The sequence below is a fragment of the Falco punctatus genome (genome assembly GCF_963210335.1).
Source record: "Falco punctatus genome assembly, chromosome: 6".
Taxonomy (NCBI): domain Eukaryota; kingdom Metazoa; phylum Chordata; class Aves; order Falconiformes; family Falconidae; genus Falco; species Falco punctatus.
The window spans coordinates 50,561,810-50,580,779 of record NC_137585.1 but is presented as its reverse complement, the minus strand read 5'-3'; the positions used below and the strand labels follow the sequence as shown (position 1 = coordinate 50,580,779).

General features: G+C 35.8%; 1 protein-coding gene across 1 annotated transcript in view; it reads left to right on the top strand.

The window, feature by feature from the left end:
• The window catches only part of YAF2 (YY1 associated factor 2), a 29,854-nt gene extending 12,502 nt beyond the window's left edge, over positions 1 to 17,352 (top strand). The window contains exons 3-4 of the mRNA XM_080392137.1: positions 11,577 to 11,729; positions 14,393 to 17,352. Coding sequence (XP_080248263.1) covers positions 11,577 to 11,729; positions 14,393 to 14,630 — 391 coding nt within the window. The 3' untranslated portion in view covers positions 14,631 to 17,352. The remainder of the gene's footprint in view (positions 1 to 11,576; positions 11,730 to 14,392) is intronic.
• Positions 17,353 to 18,970: the final 1,618 nt, after the last annotated feature.

Genomic DNA, 18,970 nt, shown 5'->3' with positions numbered 1-18,970 from the left:
CATAAACTGGAATGGCCTAAAATATAAGACTTAAACTTTTGCCTTCTCACTTGAAGTTTAATAAGATTCTGCCATTCACTATGTCAAATTGACTGTGAACTGCATTATTGCATGAGGACAGTCACTGCAATGACTTCATGCATGTACATGTGTTTCAGTTCTATTGATTTCTTTCTATATTATAAAGAACTTAGTAACAATTTCTTGACTCATAGGAAATTCTTCATCTGTGTATTTGTAAGCCATGATAACAAGATTGTGATGCTAAATTAAATTTGGTTCCATTTATTTTATTTAAAGCTGTCAACACCATTGCAATGCCTATCTAAATATAGGCCTTGGCCTTCCAACATTTTTCATGGATTCCTGATCTTTTAAAAAAAAACAATCTTTTTGAAGTTATACTCTGCAGGCAGAGGTCAGCTTAAAACAAGGAAGACTCAGGTACCTGTGTATATGTTTAATTTTTCCCTCCTTTTCAGGTGAAGTTGCCTACACTTGCTATTATTAAAGCCAGTTATGGTAGGAGGGAAAAGAGACTCTGGAAGGGGCACAGATGCAAAAATCACTAATGTCATTGTAACTTGTTTTGCAGAAAGACCTCCGAAAAAGGGAGAAAACATGCCTGAGGAAGTGGGAATGTTAAATGCTTGATCTTTTTAAAGTAACTCGTTATCAGTATATGAGGGTGGGGGGAGGGATATAACTATTAAAAAGAATTAACTTGTGGTTGAGAGGAAAGTTTATTTACTTCTTAGTAACTTCTACATAAAGATACTGTGTTACTTGTTACAGAAACTGAATTTGGTGGGGAGGAAAATATTTTCATTCTGGCATCATTTAGACCTGGCATCTACATCATCAGTCCATCATGGAAAAGTCACATTACAAAGCTTCTGGTTGTAACCGTCCTGTCATCTTCAGAATAAAAAGCTGTCTTAAGTTCTACTACAAAGTTACAGTTAAAACTTCGCATAATTAGTGTCTTTTTGAAAACAGCAGGAAGTGTATCATACTATACCCTGTAAATGTTACTGAAATAAATGCCATAAGAATTGCTCAATACTTTCATACCTAAGTGAAGATATTTTACTAATAATATGTTACAGGAATAGTCTTTCACTTAGAAAAACTTCTACCCAAACCCCCTTTTTCATGTCCTTCTTTTTGTCTGTTTGTTTAAAAAGCTGTTTACTGTAAAATCATGCATTTTTCTAGCTGACTCCCTGTGTACATCTGCTTACTTTGGAGATTAGGAATATCTTTTTAAATTAATTGCTTTAATTATGGTGTTAAGATACATTGGAGAATGTGAACCTTAGTACTTAGAGAAATGAGGACATGTGGTGAAGGAGACTTGAGTAGGGTCTAGCAAGAATATAATGATGAAGTAGAAAGTATGCAAGATAAGCTTTTCTTGAGATTTCAGTAATGACTCTGAACTAGAAAAATGGAGATTAGAGTATTACTGTGGATATCAAGATTTCTATTAGCTTCTTGAGACATTAATATTTAGGATAGACGTGAATGGAAAATGATCTTCAAATAAATTATAAGATATTTAAAGCCTGTACATTTGTATTGGGAAATGATCCAGTCTAGTAATGAAAGAACAGAGCAGGATTTTAATGATTTGACTTTGTTCTCAACAAGATTTTAATGCACTTAACTGTATTCTGTTTAGACTTTAAAAGATGTTTGATGCAAATATCACTAAAACAAGACTTTTATTACGGTTTGGTTAAACCTAATCCTATTTCTTCCAATAGTTTTGTTTAGCTCACAATGCCATATTGTTAGTTAAGTTACATAAAGTGGAATTTTTTAAGAAAAACAAACAAGTACTACTTTACAGGAGTTTGTCTTTTTGGTTTTGATGACAGATCTGAGAAGTGTTGAGCAAGGTGATCTATAGGCTTATTAGATGCAAAGCTCTGTTGAATGAGCATGTGTGGTTTTTCTTGGCGAGATGATATATCAAGTGTCATACTGTCTTTCAAATGCATTCTGAAAACACTCGTGGAAGTGATTTAAACTGTTTCAGTTGTTTTGATGTAGTTTTGGAGAACTTTAGACTACCCAATGTATGAGAGTCTTTTAAGAGCTTTGTGAAATTATCCAGCCAAGTGATACTTAGGAAGGGTTATTTACAAAACTATCTGATTAGGTATCTAATTGTAAGATTTGATATGATTTAGATAGAGAGACCATCGTAATCATCATGAGCTTGGCTTTGTTTGTGTTGTCTGGACGTGAGGAATATATGATAAGATATAAAAATAAAGAAGCAAAGGAGCAATACAGAATATTGAATATCACAACAGTGTGCATTTCTAATATAGACATCTGAAATAGAGCCCTGTAATTTGAGGTGCAGTACTAAAATTATGCTATGAATTTTCCAGGAATGTATTGACTTCTCTGAAGTAAAATACATGTTACCACACTTTCAAAAATGGTCACTGGAAATGGCCCCCATCCTGTTAGTTTCTGCATAAAGACTGAAGCTGTAAGGAGGAGATGACTAAATTTAATTACTTCCAAGGCCTGTACTCCTTTATCGGGGATTACTCTTATTTCCAGTGGCAATGCACTACAAAATACAGACAACTAAACACTCTCAATCCACCTCCAGTCACAAGAATTAAATTTGCTACCAAATTCTAAAATAATTGAAGGTTTGAAAAACTTAGGCATGTTAACAAGGGTTTCTGAAATCCTTGCTAGATGAAGGAATAGCAAAAGCTGGTGGAGGAGGAGTACTAGTTCATGATTGAAATTAGAGTTCCATTTATAAAAAATAGTATCTTAACTCAGTCAAACACACAGAAGCTCCACAGTAGCAGATGGAAAGGAGATAGGCAAGTTTGCAGGGCATGAGAGAAAGAGAGAGAGGAATACCATTTTTTTCGTGACATTGTAAATCTATGATAACATCTAGGTCAACAAACTATGCACAACTTCTGTAGGTTTGCTGTAAAGTAAGAAATTTTAAACTTGGTGCAGAGTACTTGCATTTCAAAAAGAACTCGGAGCCCCCCAAAAAAGAGGGGTGTTGGAGGGAGGACACCAAGGTACAATTAAAGCAGAAATTACTTGTGTCAGGGTAACAGTGTTTTTACAACATGGTCTATACGACTGTAGGTTGTGTGCTGTTTTCAGGGATACAACAGTTTTACCAGTCCTGTATGCAGTGTAAACCTGTACTTGATGTGTGTGAGCCTTCCAGTGTGGTTGAATGCCTTAAAAGTCAAGTGTTATCATACCAGAGATAGTATAGAAGACTGTATAGTTTTGGGCAAAACAAAGATTTTAATTGTGAATACTAGTGGACATTGTGGGTTTGTGAAAAACATAGGAAGAGTGATTAATCTTTGAAGTATCCTCTAATTACTTGACTAGAGGTCAGTCTGTGGGGAAAGTATTAGTTTTGAATTTGAGAAGACTGCATTAAATGCTTTCCTTGCATTTGTTAGTAATTTTGAAAAGTGTCTTAAAATTTTAATGCTCTTTGAATTGTTACAGTAATATAACATGTTCCTGTGCATCACCTTGTTGTCAGAACTGCCTGCAGGAAGGCTCCACAGTAAAGTTGTTTTCTGTCCAAAGTTACTGAGCATTTGCAGTGACTGAAGAATGCACGTAGCTGGTTACTTGGCTTATGCATGGTACTTTATATATATTTCTATAGATCTATAGATCTGACTTTATATAGAAGTCAGGGGCCAATAGAGCTATCAAAAGAGGCAAGCAGTGTAATTATAGGTAAATGAAAGAAAAGCTTGTGTAATTAAAGTAAGGATGAATGCTTGAACAAAAACCTCTAGCTATTCAAATAGAAACCAGCTGCATTTCAGCATGACTTAAAAGCAGACATTGTGTAACCTTGTATATATAGGATAAGATAGAAGGAAAAATCAAAGGGGTAATAATCAGACAGAAACTGGAGGCATTGTCCTGATGATACTCTAGCAGTCATATTTTTGTGACTGTCAGAAGTGCACAGTTTTGGGAAGGTTGCTCTTTAAGCAGTTGTCCTTCATAAATAGTAAATGAAGAGGGTGCAATACAGGAAAACTTGCAGTGGTTTGAAGAGCTGATTGACTCTCTCTGATGCCTAGTGATGAGTTCTAGGTATTTTTTCCTAGAAACTGACTGAACATGTTCTCTTATGCTTTGCCCAGAGATTCTTACTGCGAACACCTGACTTCGATTTTAGAGTTGCTACTACCTTAGTCAGAACTGTAACAAGCATTCTGGGTTTAATCCACAGTGCATCAGCATACCCTGTGTTTATAACGCAGCTTTTGGAATAAATTCCAAGACTTTACCAAGAGACATTGTAAAAAAACCTGTGTGGAGTTTGTAAAGGTCAAAGTGGGTTTTGGTTTGTTTTTTGGGGAGGTGGGGTAGGGGGGTGTTCTCTTTGGGTTTTTTTTTGTACAACCAACTTTGCAAGATAACCTGTGTAAATGGATTAGTTACTGCTTGTGGAGTCTTTTGGCAACCACAATTTTGATAATTCTTGAAAAAACTGGAAAGTGAAATCCAGGGCACTGATTGACTGATCACTGGTTTCCAATGAGTTCTGCCATGCCTTGCTGGTGGGAGAGAATAGATTGCAGAAGTGTGAATGAAACTGTATTCAAAAGCATCTGGACTCATTACTTGAGTCCTGTGCAGTGGGGGCCTTAAAGCAACGAGGAGTCGATGATTGGGAACTTCCATTAACTTGGAAGCGTTTATTCTGTCCTTAATCACCTGAAAGGGAAGAATACTTTTTATTTAAAGAATGATGTGTATTTTTCATTTTTGTGTAAAGGATTCTGTGACCAAGGACAAAACAAAATCAGTGAGGTTTGTGTTCCAGATATTTCTAACCTCTCTTTCTTGAGGGATAAATCTGCTGTCTTGAACAAAAGGTCACTGTCTCCCTGCAGGGAAGAGAAGTTTAGATAAATGGTACTGCTTAAGGATTAGGGATGCCATTGAATGCAACCTCTTTAAGCCTCTGAAAGCTTTTTTTTTTTTTTTTTTTTTTTTTTTAATAAGTGATGATCTTTTACAGTGGAGGAAAGGAGAAAATTTGTGTGCAAAGTTGAAATTATGGAATGTATGGGATATAATGTAGAGATTCTACATAAAAGCAGGTGACACATTTTGAAGAAATACCACAGACTTTGTTTTGCTCAGGATCTGGTCTTTTCTGGGAATGAAAATATGGTAGGAGATAAGATATTGCTGATCATCCTGAAAGCTTGAACTATTCTGATGAATAAACCATTCCTGGTATATAATAGTTACCTGTTCTGTTTGATAGTGTGAACATACTGGTTTCATTGGATCCTTCTGTCATTCAAAAGGTAGCTCCTTAGTATCTGGCAGAGAAACTTGAGTCTATGAACCAAAAATAGGTCAATACCATATTGGGCAGCTATGACATAACATCCTTCCATAGGAATAGTGTTTCACAGGCAATTTCTTACCAATTTCTGGGATGGGGTAAGGTGTGTGTAATTTCATAGGAAAGCAGGGAGTAAGAGGAATTTGAGAACAGAATTGTATGAGCTTACTGATAGGTAAGTAAAACTGGACTAGACTATTGCTCTAGTTATTGGAGGACAAGTGCGTGAAGTAAAGTGACCAGAGCTCAACAGCAGACTTAGATATCTGGCTTAATGTGCGGTATTCTCAGTTTTTAGATATATTGCATGTGGCACTTGCTTTACAAATAGATAATTTGCCACTCCAGACAGGATAAGCCCCCAGCAAGGGCTTTTTGTCTGAACTGAAGCCAGGAGGTGGATGGACTTGGGAAAGGTAAGGAAAGGATTGTATTAAAATGGTAGCTGTGCTTGGCAGATATTATTCTGGATCCAGGTTATCTGTTTAAGAACATAATTCAGCTTGATTGAAAGCTGAGATAACAACATTTCCTTAATTTAGGCCCATTCTGTTAAGATTGAGAAATTGTAATTTTAATAATTCTGCAGTAGTAAAATACACAAAGCAGAGATTTAGTTTCAAGAAAGAATGTGCCTTTGAACAGATCTACTCCTTAGAGTATCTGAACTCTGTGAACTGTACATTATTGATGACAATACACTTTTCCCATAACAGGTTGAAAAGGTGTATGTATTCAGCACTGAGATTTAATTACAGCATCTAGCTTTCCATATAGAAAAGCATAGGTTATCTGCTGAGACATGTGGGTACTGGGAGGATATGGGTGCTGGTTCTGTGTGGATCAGTCCAAGTTCAGTATGGCTCACACTGAATCAAAGTGAAGGTGTTGGCTGCTCTGTTGGACTGTTGATGCCTCTGTGCTGTGCTTCTTGGCAGTCTTACTTGCTTGGCCGCACTGTGTGCTGCTTGGCAGTCTTACTTGGTTGGCTCTGTGTGTTCAGGATGTTCAGCACCAAACATGAATTTTCTGTGAACCCTGCACACAGGGGTGCATCATGCTGATGCAGGACTCGCTTGAGATGTAGGTGGATTGGGGATTCATTCATGGAAAAACTGTCAGTGCTAGCCACATCCTGCTATTTGTTTCCAGACTGTAGTGGATGGACCCTAGTGCTGGTGTGACAGCTAAGTAGCTCAGGTATGTCAGAATTTGAGCTCGTACTCTTAAATGGTATAGCAGACGTTAGACTGCTTTATGGACTTGTGATGGCTGTAGAAGCAACACTGTGCAAATGTAGTTGTGCTCTATATAAATTAAATTCAGCCAGACCCAAAATGCCTCAGCATTAAGCCAGTTTGGTTGTCTGTATGTTTGACGCACAAGTCTGGCAACCGGGCGTTTACTGTACTTCTGCTGCATATGTTAATTATTACTATTGTACATAGAATATTTATTTTTAATTTCTGTTTTCAAAACAGACCTGCTTTGTTGTAATGAGACCACATCAAATTGGTCAAAATTCTTTTTACATAGATTATTGGTGAATACCAGGTGAGGGAAATTAAGGAAGCATGTACTGCTGTGAGATGTCCAAAATGACTTAGGAGCAGGAAGGTATTGTACTGAGCTCTGGGAGAGGGAAATGACTTGGGGCAAAAGTTCCAGATACCGTTTGGTCTAGTTCACTCTGCCTGTTCTTGAATGAGTATTTTTAATCTCTAGGCATGTAAATTGTTATGCTATAAAGCTTTTTTTGAAGAGTGCCAACAGTGAAACCTAGTCCATCCTTCTCAATATTAAATATTTGTTCCCTTTAAGAGTATCAGTGCTGACTGAGTTTCTGCACACAAAACCCAAGTAGACCATTCTCTGCCTCTGAAAATACACCTTCTAAACCAGCAGCTAGATAAATCCTATCAGCTAAAGCGTAGTCGCATCCTGCAACAAGAAGAATGGAGTTAAGGACAAGATGAGGTCCTTGTCATTTAGCATTAATGGGAATTGTAATGAAAACAAAAACTGTGTTCTTGAATGTTTGTATTACTGTCTATTGGCTTTTTAAAACCCAAACCTGTTAGTTTTCCTTATTTTTTTAAAGGACATTATGAAGTGAGTATTTGTATGCAGGACCTTGAAAGCAACACTGGAATTTGGTAATTAATAAAGCCGTAATGGAAGAGATTGGAATAGAAACATCAGTAAGAGTATGGCTGACGTTAACTTAGAAGAAAGGTAACACTGGGTGGAAAGGAAAACTAAATGATAGAGGAGGCATAGTATTTGGAGCTGTGATGTTTTGTGGTCTCTTGGAAGCTCAATAAATGAGTTTGTTGGCACGGCTGCAGTGCTTGGGGACTAAATAAAGTTCACCTCTGTTGGAAAGAATTGATAGCTGTTATCTTTTGTAATAGCATATGCCTCTCTTGATTAGTGGTCCATTTAAAATGACAGAAGTTAAATTATTAGATAAAAATGCGAAGATTTGAGGGGCTGACTATGCAATATGTATTGTATTTATGAACATTTCTGCCTGTAGTTCTGGATTATTCAGTTGTAAAGTCACTCCCCATAGTAAAAATGCTTGTAATTATAATGCAGGTTTATACAGCTTCTTTGTAAACACCAGTTAGCTCAGGTGCTCTTCAATATGCTCAAAAAGCAGATTACCATAAATATATTGATGAAATAAAAGATGATGCTAACATTGTCTGTATCTACTCTAATCTGTAGCAGCTTATTACAAGGAGTCTTTAAATAACTGATTTTGAAAACCAGTAATTTAAAATGTCATATTTTGGCAAATCATCAAAATCAATTTCCTGTTACAGGAATAGTTTTTCTTACATTTATCTCCTCTGCGAGAAAGCCTTTTCTGTATGAATTCCTTCATGCTTGAATGACATGATTCAGCTGCTGCTAAATCATGAACAATTCTATCAGGTTAAAGCTTCACAAGTGGTAAAGTTATCTCTCGAAGCCTGCATGTTTTGTGAAGCACTTGGTTGCAGTTCAGTTCAGTGGCCCCTTTAGAGTACCTGGAAAAAAAATATAATTGAACGTTTGAAAGACACTCTCAGTGTTGAGAGATGTGAATTTATTTTTTCCTCAGTTTTTTAATATAAAACCACTGAATGCCTCACGAAGAAATCTGGAAGTGACAAAGTAGATAATAATGTTTAGAATATAGACACAACTGAAGGACAGCTATAGAAATAATTGACAATGAAAAGATGGATGTTTAATTGGGAGGAATAAAGTAACAGGAGAATTCCTTGTCACAAGAAAACCACATAGAACCTCTTGATTAATTTTTAGTTCATCTTCCCAAACCTGATATCTCTGTGGATTTTTTCTCAACTGACTGTTCCTTGTGGCAAAGATCTTTTTTTGCCAGTCATTTCTTTTATGGTACTAGAAGAAGTAGTTCTAAATCTAGGACTTTAGAACTAAGCTTAATTGCAGAGCTGTACTGTCATGGTTTAACCCCAGCCAGCAACTAAGTACCCCTCTCCTGCCCCAGAGGGATGGGGAGGAGAATTGTGAAGAAGGTAAAACTTGAGGGTTGAAATTAGAACAATTTAATAATTGAAATATATTAAAACAATAATAATAATAATAACAACAACTGTAATGAAAAGGAGAGGGAAGGGGAGAGAGGAATAAAATCCAAAAAGGGAAGGGAGTGGGCAGAAAACCCAACTGACAGATAACACGGTTGGCTCACCACCTGCTGACGGATGCTCATCTAGTCCCTGAGCAGTGATCAGCAGCCCAGGCCCCCTGCCCCCAGTTTATTACACTCAGCATGACACCCCATGGCATGGAATATCCCTTTGGCCAGTTCAGGTCAGCTGCCCTGGCTGTGTCCCCTCCCAATTTCTTGTGCCCCTCCAGCCCTCTGGCTGGCAGGGCCTGAGAAATGGAAAAGTCCTTGACCTAGTATAAACATCACCCAGCAACAACTAAAAATGTCAGTGTGCCATCGACATTGTTCTCACACCAAATCCAAAATATGGCACTGCACCAGCTACTAAGAAGCAAATTAACTCTATCCCAGCTGAAACCAGGGCATGTACTCTAATTTCTATTATCTAGTTTGCCCTCGGGAATTGAAATTGTTGCAAATTGAGACTCCTAAAATAGTTGGCTAAGAATATATTTTTCCCTCTCTGCACCTTTTTAACAAGTTCCTATGATCATGGTTTTGCCCACAGTCCCGGGCAATAATTAATTCTGTGTTGACAGGTTCACTGCTGTTTTACTTCATAAGAAACATGTCAGATTATTTTCTCAGGTCACTATGTAGTAATGACAGGATTGTCACTTGGCCATCACCAGAAATATTATCTCCCTTTATCCCCATCTCCTGGAGCAATCTTCAGTTTGAGACAGATCATAAATTTTGTTTAAATTTCGCAGGTGTTTTCCACCTGAAATGATAAACTTCTGCATCAATTACATCTTGGTGGTTCTGGTGGTGTTATGAACTATTATGACAAAAGATCAAAACAATTCTGAGACTAATGTTCCTAAAAATGTCCTATGTATTCTGTCAGTCTAAACAGTTGTAGTCTACTGAGTCATTCTGGTGATTTTTAGGCTCTATATACTTTGTGATTTCCAAGGTCCTAGTTGCAGTGCTCTCCTGAAAAGCATGTAGTCATACATTTGCCGCTTGATACAAGCTGGATAGTTTTCAGTAAGTAATCTGTTGCTGATCTTCGTCTTTTGTGAGTTGGTGTGGGCTTAGTTCAGGAGTGAGTGTGTGGTAGTCTAGCTTTTACCCCAAAGTTCTATTGTGTTGACATTTTTAATAGTCTTTTTTTTTTTTTTTTTTACTTTGATTCATTATGAACTTGCTGTGAAGTCTCATGAAATCTCAACTGGTTTATATTAACTGCCTTTCCCACACTTTATGGGTTCTTGTAACTTAGCTTTCACTCTGTAACTGAACTATTGCAATCATTACTGAAAATATAACTTGCTAATGAGAGCTGTCTTGATTTTATGCTTTTGTTATTTTACTTGTCACTTCACCTAAGCAAGAAGTACCAGTAGCATGATCCTATGGGTTGAGAAAAATTAATATGCGTAAGAGCTGATAGCTTCCGTTGCTTTAATAACTGCTTTGTGTTTTCAGAGTATCACAGTGCATATAATTTGAGCTTTTTCTATTTAAGAAAATATCAACAAAACCCAGGAACTTGGCAGGGTAAACATTTTTTTACAGAAGAAATTTGCATCTTCAAAGTCTCGATAGAATCACAGGACCTTCCTTCTTGTATGTCATGAGTTTAAATTTCTTAATTACAAAAATCTCAAAATAAAGAATTATACTTGCATTGGGAAGTGTAACATATTTCAAGTTAGAATTATGGTATTCTAATACAGAATAAAAATGAAGCTATTTCCAAATATTTCAGAAAATGTAAAAATAATAAACTGTTGAAATTCTTATGCCTGCTGTTCCTCTTCTCACTCTGGTTTTTAGTTTGGATCAAAATTTGGAAATGAAACCTGTGCTGTATATACTGATGGAATGTGGTCAGAAGGTTCTGTTGCCAGCTTTTAAAGTATATATGTTCTGATAGCTGTACCCTACTAATATTAGTGCAGGGTTTTTTTTATTTCCAGTGAGCAACCTGATAAAAATGATAAACAACAGGATTCGTCATTGCTTTCAATGAATTTGTTTGAGCTGAAAACACTGAAGTTTTACTCTATAAGGCCAATGGTGGCTTTAGCTCTGATTCCTGGCTTTTTCATTTCTGTGATATGGATTGTATATTTGTGTATTGGGGTACACTCAAAACAGACCCCTTCATCATTTGAGGGGGCTGGGGGTGGGGGGTAAAGTATTCCTTCCGGAAGCTTCATTTTTTGGACTTTGTGTAAGTCTCTGTCTGATACGACAACTGGGAGAAGGCAGCAAATTACAGTCTTGTCTCTAAATCCTTAAAAAAAAATAATCTCATTTGTTGATAATGCAACTGAAACAAACTGTAATGGGTTTAAATTTTATATGATATTTTAATGAAGTAGTACCAGCAAGTAAAGTTTTAGCAGTATTTCTTTTTATAGTGATTGTTAATGTTAGTAACTGAAGTGTAGAAAGTTCAAGACTTGTAAAGTCCAAGCATTATCTGTGTCTATATATATGTGCACACAGGAAACCTCGACCTGTCTCTCAGCTGGTTGCACAACAGGTTCCTCAGCAATTCGTGCCCCCTACACAATCAAAGAAAGAGAAAAAAGACAAAGTAGAAAAGGAAAAAAGTGAAAAGGAAACAACAAGCAAAAAGAACAGTCATAAGAAAACCAGGTAAAAATTTTTAGAAACTTTTGCAGTACTGGTAAAACATATTTTGGAAAAGAAAATAAGAAAATGTTCTGTGATTTTACTGCTTTGTAAGTGTTGTGGCAAACTTTTTCAACAATAAGGCTAAATATTTGTGCGTGAAGTTTCATTGGTTTTGGGTGCCTATTAAATGTGAAAGAAAACCTGCAGTTTGTAATTTTGACCAGAAGATGGAGACCAGCTGAATATAGAGAGAAAGACTTGGATATTTTTATTAAAGGTAACAAATGTATTTCTCATGCCATACAAAACTGCAGTTAGGCAAATGGATAATACTAATCTCTGGAAAAGAGAGGGGACAGGAGTGAGTAGTTCTCACGCAAAATAATAGGAGAGAGAAAACTGTGTAAGAGTGGGAAAGTAAACTGGAATAAACTTTGAAGGGTTGAACTAGGGTATAAATTAATGTGACAGGGTAAGGCATGTGTCTTACCTAGTGATAAAAATCTCTGTGCTATATCTGGGATGCTGAAGGAAACCTTGGACTCTTAGAACAGAGAACATGAAATACTATGGTATGGACAAGCAGTTGTAAAAGCCTTGATCTTGCTGTAAGACCAGGTGGAAGGAGAGTGCAAACTGCAAAACAAAAGCAGCAAGTTTAAACCTAAACCTAAATCATCGCAATCTAAGCATAAAATTATTGTGGTAACAATGCCATGCCAAAGAAGATGAGAAGTATATGAGACATGATAAGACATGTAATCTAAACATATGTGGGGGTAAGTATTGTTTGCAGCTTTTTTGGTGGGTGGTGGTGTTTGTTTGGGTTTTTTTTAATTGGGGTGTGTGTATGTGTGTGTTTTTTGTTTGTTTTTTTTTTAACACTCCAAAGTAGTCCAGCCAAGGAAGATCCTTAGGGATTATTAGTTATGCAGCAAAGTAGCAGATACTCCTCTTGTGCCTGAAATAGGAGGGTCAGGACCAGAACCAAGGAGAGACTGAGAGTCAAGAGAGACTGTCATTAAGAAAGTCAGAGTTAGGATTAAGGACAGTGAGATGTTCGTTCTGTTTCTTTTTTTTCTTTTAATACTCAAATTTACTAGCTTAACTCAAGCAGCTGAAGTACTTCAGTTATGAAGTATTTGAAATTAATTGAATATTGTAAATTGAAATATTGATGGTTGAATTGCAGCAGTACATTAAAAACATAAAAGTGAGGTAGCGAAAGAGGGAGAACATTTTAAAAATAACTAAAACAAAAATCTTGTACTGAAATACCAGTATTGAGATTTGCAGTAAGAATTGCCTTTTGAAATAACTAGGCTACTTTTTTTTAATACTTCAGACATTTCAATTATTCACAGAATTGATTCACTAGGTAGGATAGCAAATTAAGAATGCTTGATTAGTTTAAGCAGATTTCTTTAGTATCCTTGGGAAAGGATATCCTTTTCTCTTTGCCTTAAAACTTGGACATTATTGCTGGAAAAGACCATAAAAATATGCATGCACACTCAATATGATTAATAAGCTCCAGGCATGGGGTTGGTAATTCTGATCTTTTTTTTTTCCTCCATTCCCATGTTACAGAGCAGCAGATTTTCAGTTTTCCCTTAAATTCTTCAGTCATGCTACTTCTGCCTCAGGGGAACAAGATGTCAAAGCCTAGTTCTATTCTAGTGCAGGAAAGGCGCGAGGTGTTTCAGCTGAAGTGACTGGCAACCAGTTCTACTTCAAACAAAGTCAGATGATAGGGTAAAGGTTAGGGCTTTGCTGCTGGCACACTTGCTAACATGTGATGTCATTAATTTATTTTGTTGCAACTTGAGCTAGTGAAAGCTGTGGAGTCAGTTAAATGCAGAAAGCTATGCTGCTCATAACTGCTTGTATAAATTCAGCCATCTGGTGACAGTTTTTCATGGTAGTCAAAGGAAAGCAGTAAATTGAAAGTACCGTATGCTTGTCACTAGCAGAAATATGATGGCAGAATGGAAGTCAAAGCGTTCTTTGGTCCTTTCAGTTGTAAGAATCAGTTGAAAGATTAGATAAAGAGACTTACCCTATCAACACTGTGGATAATACTCAGCTCTGTGCATAACTGAAATCGCAACGTGTGCCAGGAATACCAGAGTTATACTGTGAACACAAAGTCCAGTTCAAATAGTTTACTAGCAGTCCTGGTGAGGTTTTGAAGTGAAGTAATACCAGCTGGAAGGTAACACTATCTGTGCTGTTGAATTCAAAAGACAGGCAGCAGCATCTTCATTATTGAACATCATTCTTTATTCAACGATTGTTGCTTAAGGCTGCTGCAGAGATGAATGCTTCTCTGGATCAAATTTATAACTTTCTATAGCCACAATAAAAAAGACTTAATTTTTAAAAGTAAAAACCTTCACATGTGCAACAAATCCATATTGCTGCACAGTTACATTATTCATAAGGTCACCTTTTAAGTAATGTCAGGACAAGGTAATGGGATGTGTTCAGATATTGTAATGTAAAACATACTAGGAAACACTCCACCATAAATACTTGCGGTATGTTGTTTTCCTATGTAGTACGTGTTGCACATGGCAGTCTCATGTATGCATGCATGTTCTCCAGAGCTCCTAAAAAGTAGGAGGAAGACAAGGTAATAAGATGGTATGCGTACTTTTAATATGATTATTTGCTTTATTTAGGCCAAGATTGAAAAATGTGGATCGAAGTAGCGCTCAGCATTTGGAAGTTACCGTTGGAGATCTGACAGTCATAATTACAGACTTTAAGGAGAAAACTAAGTCACCACCTGCTTCCAGTGCTGCTTCTGCAGATCAACACAGTCAGAGTGGTTCTAGTTCTGACAACACAGAGAGGGGAATGTCCAGGTCGTCTTCACCCAGAGGAGAAGCGTCATCACTGAATGGGGAATCTCATTAAAGTTTATTTCCTCCAGTTTCTTTAGTCTCTTCTCTTCAAAACATGCAAATACTTAACTTCTGTCACCTGTTACCACATTTTCATGACAGATTATTTATGCACAATTGGTATGTTGACTGGAACATAATTTATGCATTTAAAAAAAAAAGAAAAAAGTTCAGTGGTAGAAACAATAATTTAAATGCAATCTACAAATGCTTACAAAGCATTTTGAGACCAACTTTTTAATATTCATGTGTAAAGGTGCCATGAAAATGTGGTTTGAATGTTCATTATGCAGTGTTATTGGTAAGTCCATTTTCACTTTTAGTTTAGTGAATTCTAACACAACTCTTGGAGTCTCTACTATTGGCATGTACTGAATTTAAATTTTTATGACATAGTTCAAGCTGCCTAAATATGTATTATTTGAGAATTGTGAAACATAGTTATATGTATGCAAGTCAAAGATCAACTTAATCAACTATTGCTGCAACAGAATTTTCATAATAATTATCTTCTTAAAAACACCTGCTGGTACTTGGTGTGGTTAAATAGGAAAAATGTTATTAAATAAAACATTTGTATGAATTTTTGCCAATGTTTGACACATTTTACTAGATTACTGTTAATGAATTATGTTGATGGTTTTACCAATATTTTTTCACACTTAAAACACTTATTGTAATGTTTACAAGCAAAATAGAAAACACATTCTAAGCATTGATTGGTTAACCATACAATTCAGGTAAAGTACTACATTGTCACTGTACACTGGTATTCTATGTTGTGTAACAAATATTGAACCTTAGATGACAATGCATTTGGCAAAAACTAACATTTGGAAATATGAAAGTTTGGAAAAGCTTTAAAAATAACAGAAGTGCAGTTCTCATTTCTGCTTAGTGCTGTTTCCTTGCTCCAAATTTATCTACTGTCATACAGTCACCTATGATTTCATTACACGAATATCAGATGTTGCACAAGAATAAGGAAATAACAACACTATTAATTTTTTGTTCCTGAATCAATTTCTTTAATATTGATTTGGCCTATTAGAATATATTACATTATAAATCACATGAAAAACCTCAGTACCCTACTTTCTAGCGTAAACTGTCAACATTTATGCAATTAGCAATATACTGATACAGAACAGAACTATTTACAATCCCATCTGGTATTGTGTAAAATTACCAATAAAATATTTTTGTGAATACAGATTTTGCATTTTTGTTTACAACCAATAAGTGTTTTGATACATCCAAACCATGTATAGATTTTAATTTATAGGTTCAGGTTCAATACAAAAGTCCATTTAGCTCCTTTTAGTGAGGTAGTCCACTTAAACTCCTGTGATTCTTTTCTTTTTCATTCAAAGTAAATATATTTTTAAGCCCTTGTAAAAGTTGGATGGACCTTCTTGGTAGTGAATCCAGCCCCAAATTATTACCAACTCAAGATATAGCTTCTTAACAGCTAAAACAATGGATTTTTGTAGCCCCTGACAATTGTGATGTTTGGTGGTTTCTTGTAGTAATGTATTTTTCTGTTCTTAATGCAGTACTTCTACAGGCACAATGGTACTGTTCTATTTTGTAAGATGCTAGTTGTGAAATACAGTTAGTTGCATAAAATGAAAGTCTGATGTGATATCTGAGAACATACATACCTCATTCCTTGGTGTTGCTGTTTAAACTTTTTAGACATCAAATGTTAATTATAGGCTATTTCAGATGGATAACTACTGACCTGTTTATTATGTATTCTGCTTTATCATACTAAATAGGATGTCTGTTAATTGCCGTTACCTGGCCAAATCTTAGTATCTGTAAAACAATGCATTTTAAGGTTCTTAAATGTTTTTGGGGCTGGGCTGGTGTTCAGAATAACATACACTAGTTTTTAAAAGAAAAATACATGCTTCTCAACTTTATTTTTTTATATTTTATTTTTAGGTGGGACTGTTTGCAGAATATACTGATGTAATGGATTACAAGAGGCTGAAACTGTTTAAAGTAAGCAGTTTAATGATAGCAAACCTCATCAGAAGATGTTTTATGAAATGTGTTTCTAATTTAGAATGTAATGAATGCTAACACATTTCAGAATTCCTTGCAAACAAATAATCTATTACTAGTAGTTCACTAAAATGGGAAAATTATTTTCATTTAACTTTGTGTGGATAAACCACCCAGCACTGCCAACAAGAGGTCTCTTTGTATCTTCAGAAATAAGTAGCCATTTGGTTTGGAAGACAGGGGGGATGGAGTGGATTTTACTATGATTCAACTGTCTCTAGAGAATAATCTCAAAAATGTGGTACAAGCATGGCTGTAATCAAAAAGAATGCAGGATATTCTGATGGTTCTTTAAGACCTAGAAAAGGAACTTCTAACCACAGATACAATGCAGGTCAGCTAGGATCTAAAAACTGAGCTGTGGTGGTATGAATTATTACGTTGCCAGTGTTTACATTGCAGTGATGCCTGTTTTGGCATTAAATGAAGTTAAGATAATTCTTGCCTGTTTGTGATTAAAGGGATGTGACAATACTGACAGCAGAGTAGACAAATTCTAAGTAGAATACGGCATTTGACTCTGTTCATGATGTTATAATTTAAATGAACTTCACTTTCATAATTTCTAAAGAATTCTGACTTGTAGTAATCCTAAATCCTTTTTCTAACTGTAAATATATTTAAAAGCATCTTTACTCCATTTATAAAAAGTGAAAATTTAATGTCGTTATGTGTTTTGATTAGCTATTTTTCTTTGTGACTGCTCTCTGCATAAGAACTGTTATTTGTTAAATCTATGTATGCACCAGTCTTCAACAGCCATACAACCTGGGTTGTTCATGAAATGGTGACCCGACAAAGAAAAGTGTGATAGTGTTCCATGTAGATTAGTTCCTTTATGTGCTGATTGATTGTGTGGTTTCAGAAAGGAAAAGGGGGGAGAAGTGGGGGAAAATGAGGTATAAATAATTCATTGATGAAGTGTACAATAACTCAGTCTCTCATCTTCCTAATTTTGCCCCTAATTATAAGTGATATAATGAAAAGAACAAATATACAGTTGTAGACTATTGACCTTTTTTTCCCTGAATTTCTGTCTACATATTGGAGATAAACAAAAGTTGTCCTAATTAGTAGCAGGTTAAACAATGCCATAGAAAATCTTGATTCTAACAGAAGCAGTAGTAATAATAAAAAAAATTACATTATAATTCTTGACAGTAAGTCTTGAGAGTAGGACTACAACTGAAATTTTAACCTATTACGTTTCTCTAGATAATTGATGGTTTGGGTCATGGACTGTAAAATCTCAAATTGTTTGATTTTATAACTTGTGCCCTTTTTTAAAAAAAACTACGGCTAGCACATTTTTAGGTAGCCATGTAAGATAGAATACTTTTTATAATTTGTTTCCACCAGTTCACTGTAGTGTTCAGGCAGGTCTTCTAAACTTGACACAAGTGTATGGCTCTGTATCTTAGATTCTTTTATTTTCTCTCTCCTGTCTCAAAAGCCTGACAGTTTCCCAAATTATGCTGATTAATTACATTTTTGTTATAGAGGATGGATTTGGCTTGGGACTGTGTACTTTTTATGTACATCTGGGGTTCTTTAACTGTATCTGCTTGTTTTTTTGTCACGTGTTTATTTGACTCTGCTCCCTACCAAGGAGCCTGGGTATGCTTCCTTTCAAATATCAGAAACTATATGGAAATAGAAATGCAATTTCTCCAAAGGCAGCAGCAAGTGCTACACTCGTAGTAAATTTGGCCTGTGCTTACTCAGGAATAAGATAGGTAAGATAAAAAATTAATGCTGGTTTTGGCTAGTGGACCAGTCAAATATGATATTTTGCAGATGCATACTTCTATCTTAAGTGTTAAGATTTGGGTGTGCTGGAAATGCAGTTTGAGCTTTTGAAGGTTTTTCTTACCTGAAATTATGCCCCGACTTACGTCAGAGCAGTCTCAATTTGAAAGGGTGTAACTTCACAAACTAGCAAAAGCTGTACAGTAAAATCGTCCAACTGAGGAAGCTTAGTTGGTTTTCTTTTGTACTGTCAAAGTTTTAACAAGAAGAGAAACTTAAGAGACTTAAGAGATTTGTCTAAGACAACGATCAGATATTGAGTTTAGTTTGACATCTATAGAAGAACCCATGTTTTAGTAATAATTAAGAGGACTTAACTACTAAATGAAAATTGGAAAAGTCCTTCACAAGTTAATTACAAATCAATGTTTTACAGAAATTACTGTAACTTCCTGTCTAGAATGGAGTAAATGGTGCAACAGCAATGGGTGCCTGCACACTTGCTAGTAAATGGTATTACCCAACAGCAAG